The 26,160-nt window shown below is 41.8% G+C and overlaps 3 protein-coding genes across 3 annotated transcripts; 1 reads left to right on the forward strand and 2 right to left on the reverse strand.

Moving 5' to 3' along the window:
* The first annotated feature begins 3 nt into the window (after nucleotides 1–3).
* On the forward strand, nucleotides 4–6,045 carry LOC142939352 (tryptase-2-like). The gene is made up of 5 exons (XM_076082626.1): nucleotides 4–734; nucleotides 1,657–1,828; nucleotides 3,681–3,961; nucleotides 5,081–5,217; nucleotides 5,728–6,045. Exons 1-5 carry the CDS (start codon nucleotides 683–685, stop codon nucleotides 5,899–5,901), a joined length of 816 nt encoding a protein of 271 aa, XP_075938741.1. The 5' UTR covers nucleotides 4–682; the 3' UTR covers nucleotides 5,902–6,045.
* A 1,339-nt stretch (nucleotides 6,046–7,384) lies between these two features.
* dus1l (dihydrouridine synthase 1-like (S. cerevisiae)) lies at nucleotides 7,385–16,821 on the reverse strand. The gene is made up of 14 exons (XM_076082548.1): nucleotides 16,728–16,821; nucleotides 15,361–15,606; nucleotides 14,181–14,289; nucleotides 13,991–14,041; nucleotides 13,773–13,885; nucleotides 13,532–13,614; nucleotides 12,872–12,975; nucleotides 12,605–12,752; nucleotides 10,638–10,734; nucleotides 9,098–9,186; nucleotides 8,758–8,927; nucleotides 8,623–8,660; nucleotides 8,391–8,466; nucleotides 7,385–7,991 (listed from the first exon to the last, which is right to left on the reverse strand). The coding sequence occupies exons 2-14, from the start codon at nucleotides 15,595–15,597 to the stop codon at nucleotides 7,795–7,797; spliced, it is 1,512 nt and encodes a 503-aa protein (XP_075938663.1). The 5' UTR covers nucleotides 15,598–15,606; nucleotides 16,728–16,821; the 3' UTR covers nucleotides 7,385–7,794.
* A 269-nt stretch (nucleotides 16,822–17,090) lies between these two features.
* slc16a3a (solute carrier family 16 member 3a) lies at nucleotides 17,091–25,538 on the reverse strand. Its single transcript, XM_076080031.1, has 5 exons — nucleotides 25,316–25,538; nucleotides 24,113–24,256; nucleotides 23,150–23,760; nucleotides 22,883–23,063; nucleotides 17,091–20,570 (listed from the first exon to the last, which is right to left on the reverse strand). The coding sequence occupies exons 1-5, from the start codon at nucleotides 25,536–25,538 to the stop codon at nucleotides 20,131–20,133; spliced, it is 1,599 nt and encodes a 532-aa protein (XP_075936146.1). The 3' UTR covers nucleotides 17,091–20,130.
* Between the last annotated feature and the right edge of the window lie 622 nt (nucleotides 25,539–26,160).

The raw sequence follows: 26,160 nt of genomic DNA on the forward strand, positions 1-26,160 counted from the left end.
GCTTCACATGCTTTGTACGAGGAGTTGTAATTGTTGATATATATATTTTTAATTAACAGTACAAATGTATTTAACAAAATAAATCAGAACTTTCAAATGTCCCCATATTTATATTTATATATTTCAACTACATTCTAGCACATTGAGTGTTTGTACGCTGCTCATAAATGTTCAATTGGGAGGTTCAAAAAAAGTGTTACGCAACAACCTAAAGGACTGAATTAAGAAAAATAGTCTGAGCAGCAGGTAGACAAAATATGAATATGAATACAATGATAATGATATTCTTGTATCATCATTAGGGTCAGGACAGATGGGCAATACATACAGTACTCGGCTATGTTCATACGTCATACTTCACATTAATATACTTTGCATTAAACTAAGCATTAATGCATCAAAAGCATCCAAACTGTTCACTGCTTACTCAACCTTATCAACTTATAAATCTCTGAGATGCATTTTAAGTTAAAAGTAATATATCTCTCTGAAATGAGGTGAGGCAAAAATACAGAGCCTTTAGTGGAAATACTCAAGCAAACTATCGGTATCTTACTTCACAGTACTTGAGTAAAAGTACTTTTCCACATGTGGTCCGAGATGAAAAGGTTGGCTGATAGTGCTGATAAGAATTTGATAAAGCTGCAGCCTGCAGAGACACCGCTTCACTCCATCGGCAGCCATGGCCTTCGGTGCACTTCTTGCTGTGCTGGTACTGATCCACAACACTGGAGGTGAGAAAGATTAACATGAGAATATCATTCTGTGGTGATTTATCTGCACTCAATTAGTGGAGGTTGGGGAGTAAGACGAGGCATAGAAAGTGTGCGTTAGCCTGGCTCTGTCCATTTAAAACATGAACTCACAGAGAGCATCTGTCGTTTGGAGTTTTATTGCAAATTCACATTTGAAAATGCAGATGTCCTTAAACACACCGTGGTTTGTCCTCTCGGGAATTAACAGTCGAAGGCTTAACTTCCCGTCTTTGTTTCTGAAAACATTGGCTTAAACATATGACAGTATCATAAGCTAATAGTTTTAACCTGCCTATTAATTATGCGTTAGATCTCGTTTGTGTAATCCATATTGACGGATCCGTAAAAAGCAACACATTGTAAAAACAAGGTTGCCTGGCAATCTCACGGAGGAAACACATTACTTCTCAGTGCCAAGAAGAAGTCTGTTACATAACCCCCGTAAAACTACAAGAGGTCACTTTTACTCTTCCGCTTTTTTGGAGGGATTAAATAATAATAATAATAATTAGTGGGATGGTGGATGATGTTACCCTCTAACCGAACCAGGCTGTTTTATGTTTTAAGTCATCATGCTAAGCTACGCTAACTGGGTGCTGACTGTAGATTTATATTTACTGTACATATATGAGAGTGACATATCAATCTTCTCATCTAAGTCTAAGCAAGAAAGCAAATAAGCCTATTTCCCAAAACTCAATTTAACCAGAGATAATATTTGAATTTTTCAAATACACATCTGTCTTGGCTGGGGCATTGCAGCATATCTTGGTGAAATATCTGTAGATCAGTGGAATAGTGTGAAACCAATTGACTGGACCGTGTCTCACATGTTCTTTACGTTAACTCTCACGTTACGTGATTTACATGGTTTCGTGGTTTCATTATTGTTTTTTTTTAGGTTTCCTTGGGGCCGAGGTGAGGAGCTCCATCATCGGGGGGCAGGATGCTCAGGAGAACGACTGGCCGTGGATGGCCCACCTGAACATATCTAATGGTGTCAAGACGTGGCGCTGCGGCGGCACCATCGTCGCCCCTAAGTGGGTGCTGACTGCTGCAAGCTGCTTGGACATGTAAGTGTGTGTGTCGGTTGTAATGAAATAACTGTGCATATGTAATTATTGAAATGTAATAAAAGCTCATAATGTAATTATCAGCACATAATGTAAGAAAACCATGAGCGCATAAGGTAATAACAGCTTTGTGTTCTAATGAAAACATTTTGACACTTTAAACTAAGCAAAGAAATTGTTCAGGCATAGCGTCTTACTTTGCAATTTAAAAAAAGGCATTTCATTTTTTCTTTTTTTGTAGTATGGTAACCCTTCTAACATTGTATTAAATACAGGTTTCCAAAGGCATATTTACTCTTAAGCCAATGTTTATTTTGTAACGTGTTCGACAAGATTTTATAACCAGAAACACAATTTGTTTTGCAAGGATCATGTTGGTTTATAATTCCCATAGTTGCAGTATTATATATATGTTATTATAAGTTACTATTATTATAAGGGTCACTGTTTGCTTTTAGTAAAGTGGAAAAATAACATTAAATCTATTCAAGAACAACACAAAACATTGCGTACTTGACTTTACTTAAAGACAACAATGACCACTTAGAGTATTATATAATCATATTATAATGCATTATAATGTATTATAACAATGGGAACTATAATACACGATAATACATTAAACTACTTGACCGTATAAGTCAATGTAAGTTGCTTTATAGTGCGTCATGATTATAGTTATTAAGCATTATGAATATCTATGAGCGCTTATAACAGTGCTATAAGTAGATTATAACACATTACAAGTATGTTTATAAAGCATTATAGACACGGGCGTCATAGAAAGTGCTACCCAATAGTTTCTCCATGTAGCATGTACACAATCCATGCCCTCATCCATCTTAACCCAAAAAAGCTGCTTCACACAGAAGGCGAGGCCACTGACCTGTACTACAACAGAATGTTGCGACCCAGAACTCGACCCAAACAACCAGAATACAATAATACCCAACGATACTGGAAAGTCAAACTCAGTTAATGTCAGTCTTTATGTTAGAATATTAGCATTCTAGGTTTAAAACCTTTTTTTCCACTTGTCATGGAAAAACTAGAAGGGTTTCTATGGTTTCAGGAGGAAGGAACTTATATATATATATATTATATATATATATATATATATATATTATATATATAATATATATGTATATTTATATATATATTATATATATAAATATACATATATAAATATACATATATGTATATATATATATAATTACACTATGAGCTGAATTTATTACATTATTCAAAAAAATGTTTTTGCTTAGTTTATGATGTAATAATTTTCTCTTAATGTATTAACTTATTGTATTACACGCAAAACTGATATTACGTTATGTGCTCGTGTGTTTTGTAAATGATGTGCTGATTATGATCAAGATTATGAGCATTTATTACATTATGAGTTGCTACGCTCATAATACACTCATGCTGCATCCTTCAACATCTTCTGTAGTAGTGAGCACGTTACAGGCACCTCGGTGTATCAAGACCACTACAATCAATTTGGACATTTTAATACAATTCATGACAATCTATAATTGTCGAATCAATAAATAAATCTTTGAACGTTAGAATATTATGTAAAATATAATAAAAAATATAATAAAAGGACTTGTAACCATGTTGATATCTTGTAGGGAATATGTAGATTCTGAAAATAAACAAAAAAAGTTCCACCCTTGATCTGAAATGAATTGCAGCGCAACACCTCATCACTCTAGTCTGTTAATAATATGAGGCAAAAGCAGGCAATGTTTATATGTCCCCGAACCGACCCGCATGTTAGAATACTGTGTTTTTACCGGTAATAAGAGGGGGGGGGATCCATAAATGTGTGTGTTTGTGTTGACAGAAATCCGAAGCCTGACCGGGAGAGATCAATGATTTGGGTGGGCTCACGCAGACTGCAAAAGGCGTACGACGGTTTCATGGGCGTGGAGTTTTTTATGAACCACCCCAACTACTCGGCCCTGAGCAGCGGTGGCTATGTGAACGACCTCGCTTTGGTAAAGCTGAAGCACCCGGTGACAATGACAAACAAGGTCAAGGCAGTGAGTCTGCCCCGCACTGACGCCCCCTTCTCTTCATCGTCCCAGTGTTGGATCACCGGCTGGGGGGAGATTAAGAGAGATAGTGAGTTCTGCACATGAAGCAGCATATAAGGTGGACACACTGTATGAGGACCAATGAATACTAACACACCAATGAATTGTAGATTCATGGATGGCTTCGTGTGTGTAACCCTGCAGATCAGTGTGACACAAATGGGCTTCTAAACAGGATTTAGAAATACTGAGCTCATGAGTTGAAAAAAATAATATTTTTTTAATTTAAATGTTCTTTCAAGGAGACATCTCCGGTAATCAACAACTGCTCATAAACACAACGGCACAAAGCATTATGCCTAAGAGCAGCAAGTTGCGGTTTGATGGTCGTGACTACTTCCTGAAGTCCTCAGATAGTTTTGACCTTTTTTTTGTTTGTTTTGGTCCAAATAAATCATCTTCTTCTCATCCCCTACAAGACATAAATATAGATTCTGCTTTGAATAATAATGTGTGTCCGATAGGGTTCTTCCTCTAAAAAGTTGTTTTAAATTCTGGTGTACCAGTTTCTCAAAATGGGAGTACTACTTAGCCGAGGGGTACCTTGGAGTGCTGCAGGGTGTACAAAATGTTGTAAAAAATATCGGTCATACTAATTCCTTAAATAATTGTACTATTATAAGTTCTATAAAAAAATGTGAATGCAAGTTCGATAAAAAAAACACGACGCGTTATTGAGCTTGAGAGGCACAGACTGAGCTTCATAATAACTATTTAAATAAAGTATTTGTATTATTATTATTAATATTATAGTTATTTCCCTCACTCTCCTATAAGTTTTGCCACAATTTTAGTAGTTAACACGACCATCCTAATAAAAACCCTAATAATCAAATGTATGAAAATAGTGTGCGGGTGTGCAGGGCCTTTATGGCGAAATAGCTTAATATATGATATATATAAATAGAGCCAGTATATGATTTTTTTTTATTGTTTTTTTTTTTTTACGTGTCGTAACACAAAATGGTATGCTCTCTTCTCTCAAGGCTCAGTTAACCAACAGGATGATCTTGGTTCATTCAATTCCTTCAACAGGAATACATCCAGCCGTACATGCCGGCCTTACTTCGGTCGCTAATCGATCATAAACCATCGCCTCCTGCTCCACACTTATTCTCACTGTGTGTGTGTGTGTGTATCTATGCAGCTCCACTGCCGAGTCCAGAAACCCTTCAGCAGCTGAAGATTTCCATTATCCCTCACAGTGATTGTAAGGCCAAGAGACCTGAGCTGACTGCTGACATGCTGTGTGCAGGGGGCGTGGATGGAAAGGACACCTGCAAAGTGAGTTCTACTATTAATTAAAGTCAGTTGAAATATTCAACTATGTGAAGGGGGTTTGAGCCCTAAAGGTTGAAAACGGCACTATTAGTTTAAAAGAAGCTCCACCACAACCAGCAACAGTAAAGTGATACTTATGCATTGATGAATCAGTAATCACAATCTAATAATGCATACATAATATGTATGTGCTGTACGTGTAATGTGCTGTTGGCATAATTTCACACCCCGGCTCCCCTCCAAGCCAAAGTTTTTTCACATTCTTGAGGCATATTTTGGATTTCCAGGGTATGAGCGCTTCAGCAAAAACTCTGGGGTTTAGTTACTCTCCTATCCCAGTAGTTCTTCCACCACTGAAAATGATTAAAATGTCTCATGTCCCAACTACTGACCATTTCCTCCAAAACAACCACATGTATCTGCTGTGCGTCAACTCAACAAGTTCAAATAAGGAAAGAACAATGCAAAGTGGAACCACTTACACAATGTGTGTTATTCTTTGTGCTTCCAAAGGGGGACTATGGCGGCCCGCTGGTGTGTCTTGCAGGCAGTGACTACGTGCAGGTGGGCATCATGAGTTACGGCGATTGTGGTCTCCGAGACCACCCTGGCGTCTACACCCAAGTGTCCAAGTTTGTGAGCTACATCAAAGACTACATCAAGAATGGCGAGGAAGCCTCCGACTGAGATGTAAACTTCCAAGAAGCTGAAGACCTGCTTTACTCTTTTATCGCTTCTCCCCCGAGTTGTACTCTGTCCCCATTGTCCCTTTATTACAGTTAACATGCACTCTGATTTCTTCATCTTTGCATTAAAGCTTTAAAGCATCAATTATAGTGTCACGACTGAGAATTATTTTTGATGAAACCCATGTGAGGTGAATTCTCACTGCATTTCATCCCGACTTTAGACAAGAGAAACCAACACACTTCATGAGACAGATGATCTGTGATAAAATATAGGTTCCTCTGCCTCCTTTTAGTTCTCCGAATGGCATTTGCAAGATTCCACTGGGCCTGAAGAAAATCAGCCAATCAGAGCAGAGGAGCCGCTAACGCAGCTAGCAATCACTGCTCGTGAAATCTGATCAAACTGTCAAACAATTGAAAAGGCCGCTCTGTTGAAACACGCCCACCAACCACGTCATTTCGTTATAGAGTATCTTTGGTATTTGTGTGGAGTATTTATTACCTTTTCAATTAACCTGTGAATCGCCTATGCTAATCGCACGCATGCACTTAGCTAGTGCTAACCGCTAGCATTCACAAATCCTAGCCTTGCATGTAAACTCAAATTCATGTTTGATCAGCGCTGCCAAGTTCTAACAGTTTGATTGGTGTCTAAGAGCTGCACGAGCTGTGATTGACAGCTACCCTAAAGACTCCTCGCCTCCGATTGGTTGTTTTCCTTACGGCCTGGTGGAATCCATTAGGAGCACTAAAATATAGAAATCAGTGGAACATATTTTATTTTTCCCACAGATTGTCTCCTGTAATACTGTCAGGATATAGTGACAGTTTGAGCAAATATGAAAAAAGTGATTTTAATAAAGGTTAGCAACTGCAGTTTTAAAGGCTCTGAAAACAGTTCCTTCCTGTTTTTCTGTTTTCGTCTGCGCCTCTTTCGCTGGTTTAACGAAGGCGGGTCGTCATCTGTGCACCAATCAGGATTATCAACGTTAAATCACACCCATGCTTGTCCTGATGAAGCAGATCAGCTGAATTTCAGAGTTTAGTTAATAATACCTAAAGATGATTTTCTCACCAACTTTGTGACATTAAATATTCAAAACGAAATAGTCAGAGAAACACTTCTAGTTTTCAGGGTGCTTTAAGTGAGATGAGAGGCTAGCTTAGCACAAAGACTAGAATCACAATAGAACAGCTATCCTCCATTAAAGCAAAGAAAATATCTTGTTAGCAAGTAAGCTAGTCAACACATCTCTTTTGATAGAGCTAGGCTAGCTTCTAGTATTTGTGCTAAGCTAGGCTAAACACTTACAGAAATCATTTTTGATATACAGGGGAGAAAAAACCCCAGTGCATGCACGATTACCCAGGTAGCACCTTTAAATAGACCGTGTAGTCACCACCTTGATCTCTCCACTTTTTCAAGTTCATCTCTGGATAGGCAGCGGTACTTCTCATCTAAAAAGGCACAGACACGTCAATGCACTGCAGACAAACTTTACTTCACCTCAGTAACAAATTTGGCTAAATGATGTTGGAACGCTTCGTAAAATCTTTGTCTTAAAAATAAAAGATGCCAGAATGAGTTGAGAAAGTTTTCCAAACTGTCCCATCAGGAAAAAAGGAGAAATAAATCCCAAACGAATCCACATCACATAAAAAAAAGTTTTTGTTACTTTATGGTTTTGGTCTGCTGATCAGTGTCCATCAGAGTCTCTTCCATGCCGAGGTTGCTTAGCAGCTGTTCAAAATGTTTCAAATTAACTTGTGGTCAGAGAAATGACCTGAAAACGGCTTAGGCTCACCCAGGTGGGACTCTTTGACATGTGACAGCCGAGTGCTGTATTAACAGGAGTGTTGTTTGTGCATGTAGAGACGGCCTTAGTCCCGCTCATAGTGGGAGCTGTGTCTCGGACTGCACCTGCAGCTCTGTACTTGGATCTGAGGGGGGCTGAGGAGAGCTGCTGCTTCTCTCCATCTCTGTCGCACAGCCCTCCTTCCTCTCGTCCTCCTTTCTCCCGTCCTCCTTCCTCCCGTCCTCCTCAGCTTTCTGTTTCTCTGCCCTGGTTTTGAACCTCAACCCGTGGCCTGTCAAACGAAGGTTGGATTATTTCTATTGAACAAAGCTAAATACATCTTTAGTTTTTGCACTGGTCTGGACCACAGACTGTAAATAAAGATGGGTGACATGTCAGCTCGATGAATACAGAAAGAAAACTGAAGACAGCGTTGGAGGAGGGGCCCTGTTCATTCCTATGAACGTTGACTTCAGAGTATAAAATTCAGTTGAAATCATCCGTTGTCATTCATATTAACGGAGGAAGGAAAATAACTCTTTGGATTTGGCTATTACTGCATTTAACAACTTTAAGGACCTAATGATTTAAATGGGGGCTTTTCAAGTGTTCGTACTGGGAAGTTGATTTAGATTTAAAATTAAATTTAAAAAATGTTCACAGTGACAGTGTTCACTGTGCATGTACTGACTTGGGCAGTCGGCCACCTCCCTGAAGGCCTTCTTCTTACAGCAGCCTCGACACAGGTTGAAGACACATTTGTTTCCCTGCGGACCAAAATAAACCGCATTAGCTGCTGGAGATCAAACCAACGCTCTGGAAATGTCCTCCTGATTCTTCGGTTAAGCTGAACAAAGCCGAAGGCAACACGCACAGAATGTCAAGCAGAGATCACAACGTCTTCGATGCGAACACACACTGACCTTTGGGTTCCCACACTGCTCACACTTGATGTACTTGGCTGTGGGGGGAGAGAAGAGGGACACTGTTTTTAAGCATTCTACTCGTTTCAAAGAGGAACTGGGCAGTCTGAGGGGAACGCGACGGTTCGGACTCACGCTTGTGCTCGGGACAGAAGTTCTTGTGGGGGTTTCGGGATCTCTTCTTCTGCTTGTTTTTGGAGAGCGTGTCGGCCGTCGCGTCCGAGTCCTCCAGCGCCCTCTTCTGACACACCGCCTTCTTCACCTCTGGGCCCTGGCTGTTGCCGTTGGTGACTGGCTCCTTTGGCCTGTATAGAACAGCCAGTAAGATTAGAGAACTTTTGACCGGTGCTCACGATTCTTCTTCACTTTTTTATTTTTTTCTGCCAGCAGTGAGACTGCAGCTCACTGCTCACTGTATGAAAGTGAAAAGATCATATAGAGCAAAAATCAAAAACAACAAAAGATGGTGACTCACGCTGGTCTGACATACGGCTGGCAGATCCAGTGGGGGAACGGCAGGCCGCCCTTCTTCTCCTCCGCGTCCTTTCCTCTGGCGATCTCCTCCTGCACAGACACACATACGGTACAGCTACAACAATTCTCCATCACCCTGGAACTATGTATATTTTGTCCATCAGCAATACATCCATGCCTGGTTGTCCCAGTAACACTCATTAAAAGGCTCTATGTCACTCTGATAAGCTAGATCGTTGATGCTCATTTAGTTCCTATTGGCCGTTTCAGGTGCATGCTCGTCTCTTCAGATGGTGAAAGACGGATTCAACAGCGGAATATTCTTTAGAAAAAGTGGCTAAAGGAAGAGTCTAACAATGTCAAGCGTTTTCAGAAAAATGTTGCTAACAGATTAGCCTTCCGCTAACCGCAGCTAGCTAGCTCACGGGTACAGTGAGCAAAAAACGATTAGTAACATTTTCTCTCCGTCTCTCTAAAAGTTTAGCCTTGTGCCCGAACTCGTGGTACTACGGGCTGCTGTAGAAACATGGCGGAGCAAGATGGCGCACTCTGAAGAGGACCCGCTCCCTATGTATATATGAAGGGCCCAACGATTCCTAGTTTCAAGTACACGAATGAATTAAAAATGATACAATTGTAAAACCGAGCCCATTGTTGCCAACTCCATTGCCAATGAGAGCAGCTAGCAGCACTATAATTGAAAATGGCTAATTCTAGCGAAAAGCCAGCCACACTGACAGCTGGGGCCTTTAGGCCTCCCCCCGAGGCCACTCCCCAAAATGTATCATCATGATGTAATAACGAACATAATGAACGAATAACGAACATGGCTATTGTTAGCACTGACAGCTGTCAAGATAGCAGCTTGCGGAATACTTTGGTGACGAGCAATGAGTGCGGAGAGAATATGCACAAAGAGACAGGTAGCCCGTCGGATCGTTACATTTGGGCCGAATGAAATGATTGGACGGGCTTCTTACAGTCCTGCGACGGCCACAGATACAGGATTGTTTCCTACTTGAAAGACTACAGAGGAGATTTGAAGAATTCAGAATCACACACTGGTGTCTAAAAACCACATTGGCAGGAAAGAGGCAGAGGAGAAAATGTCAAAATCAGCTGAAGCAGTGTGGGCAGTAATTATGAGTATTATATTCAATCCCAGCTATTAGATTCACCTAAATCCTACACACTGGACCTTTAACCTTAATGTATTTTATAAATGTGTTATAAAAGTTTCTTTTGATGTTACAAGAGGCGTTATTTATGTCAGATGAGGCAGACAATACAGTAGGACTCCTCTTATTGTTCGAGCATTGCGTTATTGTGGTACTGCTGTCCGTCCACCACAGAGTACAGACCAATATCTGGGTTTTGTAAAAAAAAAAGCCATATGCAATAGGGATTATTCGGAGCAGCTCAAAGTCTACCTCTTCCTCCTCTTCCTCCCTCCGCTGTTGCTGAGAATTTAGCTACGGAACTACAGAATTCACCGTCTCCGCTTCCTCAGTGGATCGTTTTTTAACTGCTGTGTCAGTTACCTGGCAGCGCAGCCTCAGCTGTTTGCTGACACCGGCCAAACCCTCGATGGTCTTCACCTTGGCCAGCTCCTCTCTCAGGTCCTGGTGGATCTGTAGCCTGCACACACACAAGGTAACACAAATCTCTCAATTCAAATTCATCAGAAATGTTAGATGTGTTCCCAAAATACAGTCCATACACTACATCAGTGATTTTCAACCGCTGTGCCGCGAGAGATCGTCAGGTGTGCCGTGGGAAAATGTCCAATTTCACTTAATGAGTCCAAAAATGTATTATTTAGTTGTTGCAAATACTTTGCCATTGTTGAGCGTCTGAGCTGCAATATAGTGTCTAGCTAAGTAATAAATAGTAGGTAGTAGGCAGTAGGTAGCGCAGTAATGACCGTGTTCATGTAGGACAGTAGAATGAAATGACGCGCGGGAGAGGTTGCAGTGACGAGACGAACAGCGATGGAGAAATATTTGAAAAGGAAAAATGCAGACTCTGAACTGGGCCCTGGACAAAATAACCCAGATGAAAAGCCTCGTAAGGATCAACACATTGAGAGACTTTAAATACTTTAGAGTCATTAAATTGTCAGCATATATCCGCCCTGGTACGTATGCATAAAATAATGTAGCCTACCTAAACATGTATTATTTTTGCACTTTGTGCAATATCCCTTCTATCCTGTTTATTAAATGGTGACTCTATTTGGCCCTCAACGTAGTCCCTCCCTGGGATTGAGTTTGACACTATGGCATATGCAGTATTATGCTAAAAGGTGTCACTTTGTGACGTTTTTGGTTGTTGGTGTGCCGCGGGATCTTTTTAATGTAAAAAATGTGCCGTTCAACGAAAAGGTTGAACAACACTGCACTACATGGCCAAAAGTCTGTGAACACCCATAGTAGTTAAAGAGTGCTGCAGGAATGAGTCCATAAAACGGGAAAATGAGTCCGCATTATTGCAATTGCAAAGGTTGCCTCCTTTAGATGCCTTAAATAAGGTTAACACAAGCTTAAGCGATATTAAGATACATAACATATATATGTATATATACACACACACATGAAACTCCCAACACAACAGCACCACGGTTGTATTTCATTGTCAAAACAGAGCGGCTAATATTGGTAGCGAGCTCGACCAGTTAGCGGAACGCCGCCTCTCTGCAGCATTCCTCTCTCCGCACAGCACAGTAAGTGAAACGCAGAGATCAGAGGAGAGAGAAACAAGCGCAACAGTAAATGTCAGCGAAATGCAGTCAAGACTCACACAGAGCTGAAATGAAACCAAACTCCTGATGGATGCAGAATAGTTCAAGTCTTAGGACAAAAGATATTTCCACGCCTCTCATGCTAACCATAGACTGTATATAAGATGTGGACGTAGTCATCGTGATGTCACCCATTGGTTTGTGGACTGATGTTATGAAGCCTTGAGTTCGGTGATTTTGCCGTTGCCATCTTAGCTTTTTTGCAGCCGATGAGCGGAAGTGATTATATTTGGAATGAGGAGTGACAGAGACGCCGTATACATCTCTGATAGCGGCAACGACCCAGGGGCGGGCTGGCCATAGGGGATACCGGGGGAATCCCCGGTAGGCCGACGGGGTTTTGGGCCGGTCCAAATGGGGTGGTCTAATACCTGCCCACCTCCATTACTAACCGGCCCTCGCTCTGAGATCGCCGACCCCGACTATATTCTATGCTTCATAGAACACGTTAAATTTACTCTAATACTTAAAGTCAATAATCGCTGACTGAGATTTATACTACTCCTCGCGATCTGTATTCACACTCATGGTTTCCATCTGTGGGCCGGCAGCGCGCGTGCACACACACACACACACACACACACACACACACACACACACACACACACACACACACACACACACACACACACACACACACACACACACACACACACACACACACACACACACACACACACACACACACACAGAGAGAGAGATACATACGTGTGGTGCCACAGCTTGAAGAGGTGTGCTCGTACATAGGACAGAGTGCAGGGGGGGTGCTGCTTCACTACCTCCAGATATTCCTCCGCCATCTCCCACACGGGGGGGCTGCTTCCTTCAAACAGCGCCGGGTTGTGGAGGTTCCCCTCTAAAGAAAATAACAATACTTAAGTTTCAAAACAGTGCATATCCTGAGCACGAATGTACATTAGGTATCATCCATTAACACCCCTGAACTAAAACAGTGTGCAATGAGACGTTGTAGACCTGCACTCATGACTCCCTGCACTCCCGTCTCCTGAATGCAGCGCTCCACATCGCTCAGGTGCTGAATGTTGCCGTTTGCAAACACTGGAATATTTACTGCCTTCCTGCAGCAAAAAAAACCCCAAAAAAACACACCAAACAGTTCATGAAAAGATTTTTCCAGGATGAGGCAGACATTAAAAGGGACAGTTCACATATTTTTACATCTTACCTGTAGTGCTACTTATTAATCTAGATTGTTTTGGAGCGAGTTGCCTGGTTTTGGACAATGACTGCCTTCTCTCAATTAGAACGGCACTATACGGCACTCGGCTTACAATACATTTGAAAAACTCAACAGCGATGTCTCTTTCCAGAAATCACGACTCTGTTACTCAAGATAATCCACCAGACCTTGTTGTGAGCAGTTTCACAGAGGAACTATTTTCTTTCAACCATACATAACTCCAACACTCGGCAACTCGCACCAAAACAATCTAGATTGATGACCAGCGCTACAGACAAGAGGAGAAAAAATATGTGTTTTTGATTTAGGGGCGAATGTCCCTTTAAGCACTGTGAGCCGACTAAATCATTAGTTTGATGCCATCGGGAGGGCTGGTCAAATGTTGGTCAAATGTTGATGTTCCAGATTAGTGAAACAGGGTGATGGCAGCTCACCGTACTGCCATGATGTGCTCCCAGTTAGCGATGCCCGTCACGGTCCCTTTCTGATCTTTGGTTCGGCCGTGCACCGTCAGCAGCTGGGAAGAGATTTGACAAAGACAAAATGCAGGACTAGTTCGACACCTTTCTAATGCTTCCTGAAACTGGCAGATTTTACAGATAAATATGAACAAGCTCCATATTTTACATTTCTAAAAGGACAGTTCATCAACCACTGTTTGCGCATTGATCAAACCTGACACCCAGCTTTCTCCAGCATCTGGGCATAGCGGACCGTCCTCTCCAGCTCCTTGAACACACGGATCTTGCATGTGATGGGCACCGAGAGCTTTTCGTGCGCCAACCTGACTGTGACATAAAGAGGGGGGGATGTTAGCCGACAAGCGGCACTACGCTGGTACATTCTGACACAGCTCATCCCAGAGTCCTACAATCAATTAAAGGCACACTTACCCATTTTCTCTAACAGCTCCCACTCGTCTTGTAGGAAAACTCCGTAGTGCCCTGAGAAACGAGCGTCAAGACAGGTTTAGTTTTCGTTTCGCTCAGTCTGCATGCAGGTCAGTATCTTCTCTGACACAACCACCAGGAGTCGCCTATGTCCGTATTCGGGGGGGTTCATTTCGGTGTGAACTGTGCGTACCTCTCTTAGCGATCATCTGCGGACAGCCCAGGTTGAGGTCGATGGCATCGCAGTAGTTCTGGGCCAGCAGAGCGGCCTGAAGGAATACCTCCGGATCGTTGGCACAGAACTGACACACAGGGAGAGCAACACTGAGACTTACTGGTATTACACGAGGAGCCATGTTAACGGGTAACTCCGGGATTTTAAAATCTTTTTTTTTGCCAATGTTTTTGTGTCTAAGTGACTAATGGGGACAACAGTTTTTGAATTGGTCCAGTATTGAGAGAAAACGCAGCAGCCGATCAACAAGCTGCGATGTAATTGCTCGGGCCACCGACAGGCTCAGATTATTAGAATGGTATATGGTTGAGCTTGTATGGTGTTTTCTTTAGTCTTCCGACCACTGCTTTAATCATGTCATCATTCACCCATTCACACACCGATTAATCCGAAGGTAATCCCGCCCTAAAGCATACCCTGCTTTATGGTCTATTTGACTCTAAATTGACCATAATTTACTAAATGAACATCATGCTGTATTGAAGAAACTGTGAAACTAGAGATTTAGACCATAAACTCATGTTTACTGATGTCATTTTCTCATAGACTTCCATACAATCTGACTTCTTTTTTGAGTCGCCCCCTGCTGGCCATTACATAGAATGCAAGTTTAAGGCCTCGCTTTACAGAACCAGAGGTTGCCGCCTGGTAGAAACGTGAGTGACAGTTGGAGAGAGGCGTGCCGGTGTTGTCAGAGTTTGTTGTGTCGGGATGCAGAAAGCGGTATCTTCGTGTTTTCTAAAAGATTTTCAATGTCATGGCTGGATATTTATTCCACAATGTGGATGCGACGCAATATTTCAGAACGAGACTTCTCAGAGCGAGACTTAGTTAGATACCAGAACAAACAGGCCAGATCAAGCGAAACGTAAAGAAAAACATTTTATTTCCCTGTAGGGTTCTTTCCATAATGTAGTCAGACACTTATAATAACAATATCAGTCTGTCAGTGGCAAAAACGAACACTTTTAGTGGACGAATATTGACGGTAAGGAGTTGCCTCGATTGATTACATTAAAGCCTGTTTAGCAGCAGCAGATGTTAGACAATTTACTTGGGAAAATAGGGCCCAAGTTGAAAAATACCAAAGTTACTCCTTTAAAGTAAGTATGTTGACCTTGCCCGTGTGGATGCTCACCTGTGTGATGAGAGGTCTGTCCTCCTCACACACCTCATTGTAGAGGTTTTCCCTCCTGTAGTTGGCGTCGCGTACGAACACCTGGGCGTGCAGCATGGGGGTGTAGCAGAGCTGGGCGCCGTGCCGGCGGCTCAGCAGGCGCCAGGCCAGCTCGCTCTGGTCCACCATGGGTGCCACCACAAAGTGGGCCTCCTTCAGGGTCTTCCTCCAGAACTCGAAGCCCTGAAGCTTGGCCATCACAGTCGACTTTGCCGGACCAGGAGGGGAAAAAAAGATCATTAAAGACATAATGGACAGACAAAGGAGATAAATAAAATAAGTGAATAAAGTACACTTCCGGACTTTGTTGTGGCACCCAGTAGTTCCACCAAATTTCACCCCAGCTTGCTGTGAAAGTTTTGAAGGTGAACTAATAACTGTGTTGAATTTCAAAACATAAAAGCTGATGATAAAAATAAGGGATTGCGCATTTAAATGTGCAACCTTTTACTACCTCAGAAATGTTTGGGTCTGTGGATTTTCTCTCTGGCACTTGAACGTCTCTTTCCAACACCAGCATTAGCATTCTATCTACTCTACTGATTCCCTCTATGTTTTGATAAGGTGTGGTTAGCTTACTTAGCATTCCTTTTAAAAAATACATTTCTTGGTTTTTAAGTTAGTTTAAAGGTTTCAACCAACACATGGACTTCCCCCCAGGTGTCTAAAGTTACTGCCACTGAATTATAATCTTGCATTGAGCATGGTTTAGCGAACGTTACTTGTTCGTGTACTTACGTAAAGCAGAGTTCCTAAATGCAACGTTAGCTAGCGACACACGTAGAATATTGTAGCTTAACTAGCGAGGTTGTATTGTCAGCCTCGCCAAATGTGTACTTGTCTCCCGACGTTAGCATGAGAGAAGTTGACAGCTCAATATTTTGTTGAATGTTTCTGCCTTTGACTTACCGCCTGCCTCCATAGTTAAGAGCATATAGTTATTCGTACTACAAACATTAATATTGTTGTAAACGTGTTTCTTGATGTTAAGGCTGCCAACTTCACACCTGACCAGGGACTACTGACGAGAACTAACCTCCTGCCTCATTCTACCATATTTACAGTCATGTTTATTTAAAAAGGACGGCCCCGGAGAAGTACACTGAATAAAGAAAAATAATGAAAAAGCTGTGCCTGTACTGCTCTTTAGCTAGCAGAGCTAACTGCAGTCAGTTGACATGTAGCACATGATGCACCACCGCGGTACAGAACTAGAACATGTAGCACGGTTCTGTTTCTCAGGCAGCTTCCCCCGCTGCTTTGGTCACGTTCTCACTGTAACGTTACGTCTCCGTATAGCGTTATATTTTCATATGTTGTTGTTTCACCTGTAATATTGTGGGGTTAGTGGAGTATTCCTTGCGCAGCACTTTCCAAATGTGTGCAACGGTGAAATAGGACCGGTGGGAAACTTTACCTGGGGCGTTCTTCTTCTTTTTACAAATAGTAGTTGGTATCCACCGAATTTGCTGTGTTGTCGCCCCCTTATGGCGTGGTGTACAGAACCAAGATGGTGGGTGGAAAAGACAAATCCTAATGATTAAACTGTATTATCAGCTAAATGTGCTTTAAGTATCAGAGGTATACAAACTTGTTCCGTGTGTACCAGTATAGGTGGTGGTATTCATGTTTTGTACAGTATATAAAATCAGAATTTATTTTTTGCGTTACTCCAAACATCTTTATTCACAACCATCTCCCGCTTGACTGCTATACAAATAAACAAATTAATTATTTCATTGCTGAATAAGCAACTGTGTTGGGATTTGAAATTTCAACAGAAACACAGACGAAATATCACATATTTATTAATAGCCAAATGAACAAGACCAGCCCGTGTCATGAAGGGCTTGCTAATAGTGCTCAGAAGAGACACACAGGAAGGAGACTTGACTTATGATAACATTCTTTTACACTCAGGACAATTACACAATTGGGTTAACCTGGATGTTTATCAGAATATGTATTTGTTTTCACAAAAAAATATGTAGTCTGTTTCGACTGACATCAGTGACATTCAGTAGGAATTTGTACATACCCTGAATATATGTACCAGGATCAGATGTGAGGTTTGCTGTCAGACAGAGACAGATGTATCACAAGTAGATGCACATATATACTGCACATTTATATCACAGTGAGTCACATTTTTATAAGACACAACTAAATAAATCTAAGAGAGCACGTGATATTCAGCTGTCTTACATTAGAATAAAATAATCTATGACATCTGAAAATAAATACAATATTTAATTTAATGACCAGTCATATAGAAGCATTAAAAAAATAAAATGTTTTTTTTTCCAGCATATATTGCAGGTGCATTGTTAAAGAAACACACCATTGTTTTGGTAACTTGTCCAGCCGACCAGCCTCACCATTGAAAGACTTTATGGCCTAAGCTGAGTGACACTTCACACAAAGTCCCACATGCTGGTCTGCACTGGAAAAAAATCATCCGTCACCATGGATACTGATAGATGCATCACTCACACAGCTGTTGAGTTGAACAGTGAGTGTCCTATGAAATAGATACCAGACTGCCTGTACTAAGAGAGCAATGTTTTTCTCCTTTCATGTTAACTTCACTACACGTGAGGGCAGTGTTGGAGGAAACCCTGTTAAAATGTGTTAATGCGCCCTCTTCTATGGAACCGAAAAACAAGCGAAGTTGTAAATAAACTACATTTTTTTCTTTTCAATATCCCGCGTCACTGAAACACACACAACCAGCGCATATCATACAAGCATGTGGGCAACATGAGTTCAAAGGAAAAGTAGTAATTAAAGTAGTAATCGAGTATTGAATTTAGCGATGCTTCCTCAAAGTCTGTTTTTGGCCCCACTGGGGCTGTCGGCCTGAATCTCGACAGCTTATCTCTCTGTTCTCCTGTGAAACTCTTTGCCCACGTTAGCTTTTTGGGGACAAATTGTCAACTTGCTAAGCTCGATATCGGCAAACCACAGTCACATGCATGCGTCTTTTCCCCCCTTACCGTATCACAAACTCTTCAGTTTAGATGTCACTTCTCATCTAAGAGAGACATGGTGATGAAGACCATAACAAAGATGTGGAGAATATTCGGGCCCTGCTTAGAACCCGAGGAGGATTCACAAAGCTACTATACGAGACCAACAACAAGCATGTAGCAACCATTAGCAACCATTTAGTACTGATACAACAGAAACCACTTCTCACTTAAAACATCAAATCCGCCTTAGACCACAGTAGAATATACTTTGATGATACCAGGAAGTGAGGGGAGCCTTTCACCGCAAACATTTACCCTTTTAAGCATAAATAGAAAGCTGTTCCTACTTACACAACTAAGCTGTCCTGACTCTGTATTACACATTCTAAGCATAAAAGCAGTCTTTCATTTTTAAAGGGTTAGGATGATAGATCTATCGTTTTTTTAAATTGTCAACAAATCCAATGAAAACGCCAAAACTAACTGCATGTTAGACTGAGGCATTTGCTAATCGATAGTTAGCAAGAATGCAAACTAGCTCACACGTGACTGTGACTGACCAGTGCTAGCATGTTCCCGGCTGAGTTAGTGGTTAGCCCGCTAGTCGTCGCTATGCCACTAGCGGTTTAGCGCAACTTTTTAAACTGTACTTTTTAATTTGACGTCAAGAGAACCGTTTTCGCAAGAGTTCCAAAAGAGTTGTTCCTGAAGGGCTGATGTTCTACCCATTCTGGAGAACCCTTTTTGGTGTTTTTTCAAGAGTTCTTTGTGAGACTAAGGGTTTCATTAAGAACCCTTTTCATCCAAAGAACCCCTTTTGGAAGAAAGAGGTCTTCAATGGTTGTTGAAAGCGTTTCTGTTAAAAGATCCTCCCATCCAAAACCCCCCCAAAAGCTGTGACTGTGAACCGTGATTGTTGTGGATTGCGCTGCAACAACATCAGCCCTGACCCTTTAAGAGGTCTCATGAGGAACCCTAGGCGATTCCTAGATCAATCCAATGGAATATAAAATGGTTTTGGAAGTACCAGCTAGGTGGGTTCTGGACAGAACTTCCAGAGAAGATTCTTGGTGGAACCAATAAACCAGATACACATTCTCTCTAGAACCTCTTATAGGAGGATTTGGGTGGCACCTTTCACAGATGTTTCTAGGTAAAACCTTTTACATTTGGAACTAGGTAGAACCCTTTGAAAGAGATTAAGATTGAACATTTATAAATGGTTCTACCAAAAAACAAAAAGTTTGTTCTTTGTTTTGTCCAATCGGGAAAAAACAAAGAACGATACATAGTTCTAGTTAGCACCTTTATTTCTAAGAGTGTAGGATAAATTGATTGTTATTTTATTTTTAATGTTTTTATATTTTACAGGGACAATGCACAAAATATTTATTTCACCACCTACAGGTAAAACCTCTATAGTTATGTGATTTTCATGGGATTTACTGACACGAACATAGAACATCGTCAAAATCACCCCATGACTTCATTTGCTGGTGGCGACATCAAAATAAAACGATTGACATTAACAAGGCAGTGCTAAAACTGTGTTATTCTATGAAATATCTAGTGATAAAATATTGCTGACGTAACATTTACTATTTCATAAGGCAGTAACACCAATCAGCCCCCCGCCAGACACTGATTTCGAGGAATGCACAACTATCCAATAGTGTCATTATAACACTTCAAAGTTCACTTCATCCTGTTGTTGTTTTTTAATAAAAGGCATGAACATAGACTATAATCTCATCTCTGATCACAGGGATGTTTCAGGACTAGTGGCCATGTCGCCATTTTGTTGTGGCTCTTTTAAGAACCTTTCCACTTCCTGTGAGTCCACTGTTATACTCTTTGGCCTGACCTCCTCTACTGTCTCTTTGTCTGTCTCCTCCTCCTCCTCCTCCTCCTCCTCCTCCTCCTCCTCCTCCTCCTTTATCACCTCCTCCTTTGTCTCCTTCTTTTGCTCCTCTCTTGCTCCCTTCTCCTCTTCCTCATCCATCTCCGCAGGCTTGCCACAAACCTCTGTCTTGGCATCGTCCGTCACTGTGATGCACTCAAGCTTGTCCGCCGAAGCTGAGGACTTGTTTCTGATGAACAGGAAGTTACAAGTGGCCAGAACCACGGCTGAGAGGACCACCTCACTTCCTGCCAGCAGGAAGACCCACATGTAGTCCTTGGTGGCATCAAGAAGGCGGCCTGGCGGAGAAACAGGGAAACAGATGAGAGGATGTAATAGAAAAAGATGCTAGTTTACATACTCCTTCTGTATAAACATCATACAACCTGCAGTACTTACAGTGGATTTGTCACACCAAGTCTGTCCAAGTATAGCAGAAATGCACTATCTGTATCTAATAATAACAGGGGAGAGGAACAAGGAACATATGGCTATTGACTAGATTTTTGGTTTGGTGTGAGTATATGTTTGAACAATCCAATACTGTAGATACAGACAGATCTTTTGGGTGAACGTATAAAGCGGGAACCTCCAGGTCTGAAAAATGAAGCCAACATGGAAGTGCCAAAAACTGCAGTTCCTCAAATGGCCACATGAGGCTGGCTCCAAAAGTTAATCAATCCCATAGATAGACGTATAGATATAAGATATAAGACATGGACATAGTAATTGTGAAGTCAACCATTGGTTTGTGGACTGCCGTTTTAAAGCCTTGAGTTTGTCCGTCGCCATCTTGGATTACGGCCATCACCATGTTGTTTTTTTTGCAACCAATGAATGGAAGTTACCATAATTGGAATGGCAGAGACCTGTCAATCACAATGTAGCCCCGCCCTAAACCATACCCTGCTTTATGGTCTATTTTACTCTAAAGGAGACCATAATTTACGAAATCAACATTACGCTGTATTGAAGAAGACTTGAAACTAGAGATTGAGACCATAAACTCAAGTTTACAATGTTTACTGATGTAATAAATCAAATGAGAAGTAGGGCCATTCCATAAAATCTGACTTCTTTTGCCCCCTGCTGGTCAGTAGTGTAGGAAATTTGGGTTTAGAACTGTGCTTTAAGAAATTATAATAGAAGTGTTTAATAATTCATAATTAAGAAATCATAATTAGAAGTGTTTTCGAATACATAATTAGAAGATTCATAATTGTAGAAATGTTTTAGAATTTGTAGTTAGAAGTGTATCTTAGTAGAATTTGTAGCACCTTAGATCTATGCTTGTGAAACTTGTGAAGCTTTTGCCAAAAGTTGCAAATCCTTATCTTTATATAGAATCCAATGTTTATCATAGAAGTGTTAAACCATAAAAGACAGTCATTGAATGTATTAAACTGTAAAGAATAGCCAAGGGAAAGTCAGACTTATAGACAGACATTTGCAGGTTGTAACCGACGTGAGGGTATTCGGCAGCCTGAAGCCAGGAGGAGGCTGTCGAAATTAGCCAATAGGAATTAAGATGGACAAAAGGGGAGGGGATTTCAAACTGTAAGCGGGAGTGCTGGAAAGGAATTCACTCTCTTCTCTCTCTGGTCTCAACCTGGAAACAGCTGTGTTTTCAGGCTGAGACACGAGTGATTGCTTTTCCGCGCGGATCATATTATCATATATTCTGTTAATAGTGTACTTCACATTGTAATTGTAATAGTTTCAATAGGATTAAATCCTTTTGATTGTAAACCAGTTTATGGTAGATTTATTAGGAAGCGACTCTATACTGTTGAACAGCAGTGGAGCCTGTATCCGCGGCCTTCTCTCTGTGGGGAAGAATTCAGCCTCCACAGTAGAGAGAATAGAAGTTTTAAGACACCCACATCAGTTTCACTTGGCAGAACCGGAGGTTGCCGCCTGGTCAATTCACATAGACTCCTATGTTGAAATGCCCAACTTAACAGCAGAAAGACACATTTACAGCCAAAAAACAGTTGTGGTCTCTATAGCTAATTTCACCGCTCATGACAAAATGTACATGGTGTACATTTTTATATACTAAGGCTTAAAGTAATGCATAACTAAGGGCGTGGTCGCTTTGCGTGATATGGTTGTCGCTACCACAGCATTGCTATCATAGCATCATTTAGTGTTCGGTTGTTCAAAAAGACACTCCAAACAGTCGGCTGCTCATCTTTTTCCAGTATGCACATTTTGTATTTAGCTTTTTTTTCACAAGAAAAAATTAGCACCCATTTATATCACAGTAAAAGTAACTAACAGATGCACCTTGTTAGCCAAGCTAACTAGGTAGCGTTAGCTGTTACCTAGCTCATCCCTCTTAAATATGTTGACTTCTGGTTCCAAAAAACAAGATGGCGTGGGTCAAAATGCCAAATTTGAGGCTTCAAAACTGAAGTGCACAAACCAACGGGGTGACATAACGTTGACTAAATCCACTTTTATATACAGTCTGTGGGTTAACCTAACTACAGGAAATATAACCACCTTTGGTTCTTATGGTTCTAGTTAGCACCATTATTTCTAATAAGAGTGGAACCTACTATCAGCAAAAACCTTTAAAATGAATTATGTCTTTGTGCTGACTGACCTGCACCAGGCGGCCCCACCAGCACAGCAATGGCCTCCATGAGCAGGACCAGGCCGATGGCACTGGAGAACTTCTCAGTGCCAACTATTGTCATGAGAACCTCAAACTGCAGGGCACCCACCATACCGTATGAGATGCCGAAGAAGATGCAGAAGACCACCAGCGATGCGTAGTCCTTGGCCTGGTAACACATGTGAAATGCATTGTGAAGGAAGAGCAACCCGTTTGTGGACTTTCCAGATCCATAACAAGCAAGCGATCACTCACCTGTGATCCGACCAGGTCAGTGATTCCATTGAAGAGCATAGCGAAGCTGAGGAGGTAGACACAATGAGGCCGTACCCATTTCAGTCCGGCAATTACGCCGCACGTGGGCCGTGCAAAAATGTCAATGAAGCCCAGGATGGTGAGTAGCAGAGCCGATTTGGTGTCCTCATTCCCCAGCTCCTTGGCATAGCTCACGACGAACACCGGAGGCACAAACAACCCCAGAACCATGATGGACGCAGCCACAGTGTAGATAAGAAATCCGGTGTCTTTGAACACAGAGAAGTCCAGCAGCTTGGCGTTGGGCTTCTTCTTCTTCTCTGTTCCTTCCTCGTTGTCTTGTTCCTGGTCCTTGGACTTGAGCGCCTTGGGGGTGACCAGAGGCCTCATTAGGGCCCCACACACGCAACAGTTGAGTAGAATGCCACCCAATATGAGGAAGCCCCCCCTCCATCCGTACTGGTCCTGGAGGACCTGGCCCAGTGGCGAGAGGCAGCATAGGGCCACAGGGCTTCCTGCCGCCGATAGCCCATTGGCCAGAGGACGCTTCTCACTGAAGTAGCGGTTGAGCATAATGAGAGATGGTTGGAAGTTCAGGGCTAACCCCAAACCTGCAGCAAAAGAAGGAAAGCTTCTTATATTCTTTGACTTTCCTTATTCAAACATACATTTAACCTTCTAACACCCCCAGATCCATTGTTTTGGTGCCAAAACTGGGATTTGTAAGTTCAAGAGGGTCTGCTTCTAATGGATTTATATACGGCAGTGTGATATGCCTTGATTGCTATTTTTAAAGGAAAACAACACCCTCAAATTCTTCTGAGAGGCTTTAAAAGAATGTATCCACATATATTTGTCACATACCAAAATACTGTACACGCTTGCAAGGACTAAGGTTTGTTCATTCATCTTGGTTAGGGGAAGTCAGAGTTTATGATACAAACTTTCGGTAGACAGTCAGACCTGTGATGACCCCAGTAGAGAGGTAGATGTGGATGATGCTGGTGGAAAAGGAGGCCAGGATCATTCCCAGCGAGGCAAAGAGGCCGCCCACCATCATCACTGGACGACAGCCAAAGCGGTTGACCAGGACACTGCACAGAGGACCTGGATAAAGTGGAATGCAATCAGACGAGCTGTGTGTGTCTGTGTTGTCTGGTTCTTCTATAAGTGTGTGATACAGCAGGAAAATAAGACAGATTTGGAGATTTTAAAAAGCTGGGAAAATTGATCTTTTCATCTGACTCTGGGAGAAACGATAAACATGCATATTTACCAAAGAAATTCGACTGTTCCTATATTGTAGAAAGTGAGATTTCCATGTCTCTTTTGATTATAAAGCAGCTTCTAGGTGCTGTATGAATACTGGGTATCAAGACGCTCAATCCACGAAGAAATGCACACAGCCCATATTCGGAAACTGTGCCTTTTAAAAAGCTTTTTTTCAGGAGAGAGATTTAAAGAGACGGACACTAAAATTGAGCGTTTCAGACAGAGGATGAATACTGGTGAATTTAGGCAGACCGTATGTGATAAATAAAGTGCTTTTTGAACATTAAAGCATGTAAACATGTTCTAGTAGAAACCCTAAATACAAGGATGAACCTGGAAACGAGCATGATAGGTCTCCTTTAAGTGCAATTTCTATGAGAACAGAGTCAGAAAAAGGCGAAACGTAATGTACAGTACATACAAGTGAGAGGACAGTCCCTGCAAGGACAAAATTCACATTTAAGTTTTAAGTTTCGGCTATACCCACTTAAGTTACAGAGCTACTGGACACGTATTTAGATTTTGTTTTCTAGTTTGTTTCTGACAATTTGGGGCAATAAAGCTGAAAATATTTGGGCTTCGTAAAAAAAAGAAAAGGAAGAGAAAACAAGAACGATTTTTACAGTTAATAGTATTTAGTTTAATCATATACAAAAATAATAAAATACTATTAATCAGTAAATAGGAGTATAAAAATCTTGATACACAAGTGGAATGACAGTCGAAAAGATCTATAACACTCTCATATCTGTATGGTTAATATGTAGTATTTCCAAAAATGTCTTGCTATACCTTTAATATCAACAGAAATGTTACATTTCACAAAGTCTCAGCTTTGTCTGAAACTGTATTTTGATTTTCTGTCAGAGCAAAGCAAAGCAAGCGGCAGCTCACCTGTGCCGTAGAGCATGGCCAGCAGTATAGAGGAGATCCAGGCCGTGTCGCTGTATCCCACCCCAAACTCCCTGATCAGCTCTTTGAAAAACACACTGACCGCTTTTGGGAAAGCGTAGGAGAAACCTGTGATGACAAAACAGCCGGACAGCACCGCCCAGCCCCACCCGCCGTCTGGGGCCTTCCCCCCCTCTGCACCCACGTCTGCCGCCACGCCTCCCATGGTGCTCTAGGGCTGTGTTTTAATGGAAACAGACAGAGAAGCTAGAAGAAACAAATGAAAATGAAGACAAACAGTTGGATTGAGTTTATCTTTAAAGGTTCTTTGTACAGTATTCAGAGTGTTAATATAGCAACAAGCAACTCTTTGCTATGTAAAGATGTAGTGGAATAATGTGCGCTGTAATCCTGTGCTTTGTTTCCATAGCTATCGGCTAGCTAATGGCCGCCGCTCCACACTGCACCCACACTGCGGTTACCACTAATAACTTTGTCCCAACCGACGGTGCGGTGTTAGGATCCCTGTCTGCTCCTAGTGTGTGCTCCTCTGTTTTTTTCCCGTCTGTTTTGTTATTGTGGGCCATGTGCTTATGTTTTGTTTTTGTGTCAGCCTACAGTTTCCACCCCCGTGTTCCGCCCACTACCACGCCTCTCTCCTTAGGCTCAGCTGTGGCTCATGCCGGTGATCGCCGCCAGCTGGCTTGAATACCTCGGCGTTTCCCCGGCGCGTCGTCAGTCCGTCCAGTTACCAGTCTGGTCTCAGTCCACGTGAGTCTGAACACCGATTCAGTGAAGATCGTAACCTGTTTGTTTTCTGCTCCATTGCCGCTCAGCGTCGATTCCCT

This window comes from Anarhichas minor, unplaced genomic scaffold, assembly GCF_050575085.1.
Source record: "Anarhichas minor isolate MPS153535 unplaced genomic scaffold, ASM5057508v1 ptg000007l, whole genome shotgun sequence".
Classification (NCBI taxonomy): Eukaryota; Metazoa; Chordata; class Actinopteri; order Perciformes; family Anarhichadidae; genus Anarhichas; species Anarhichas minor.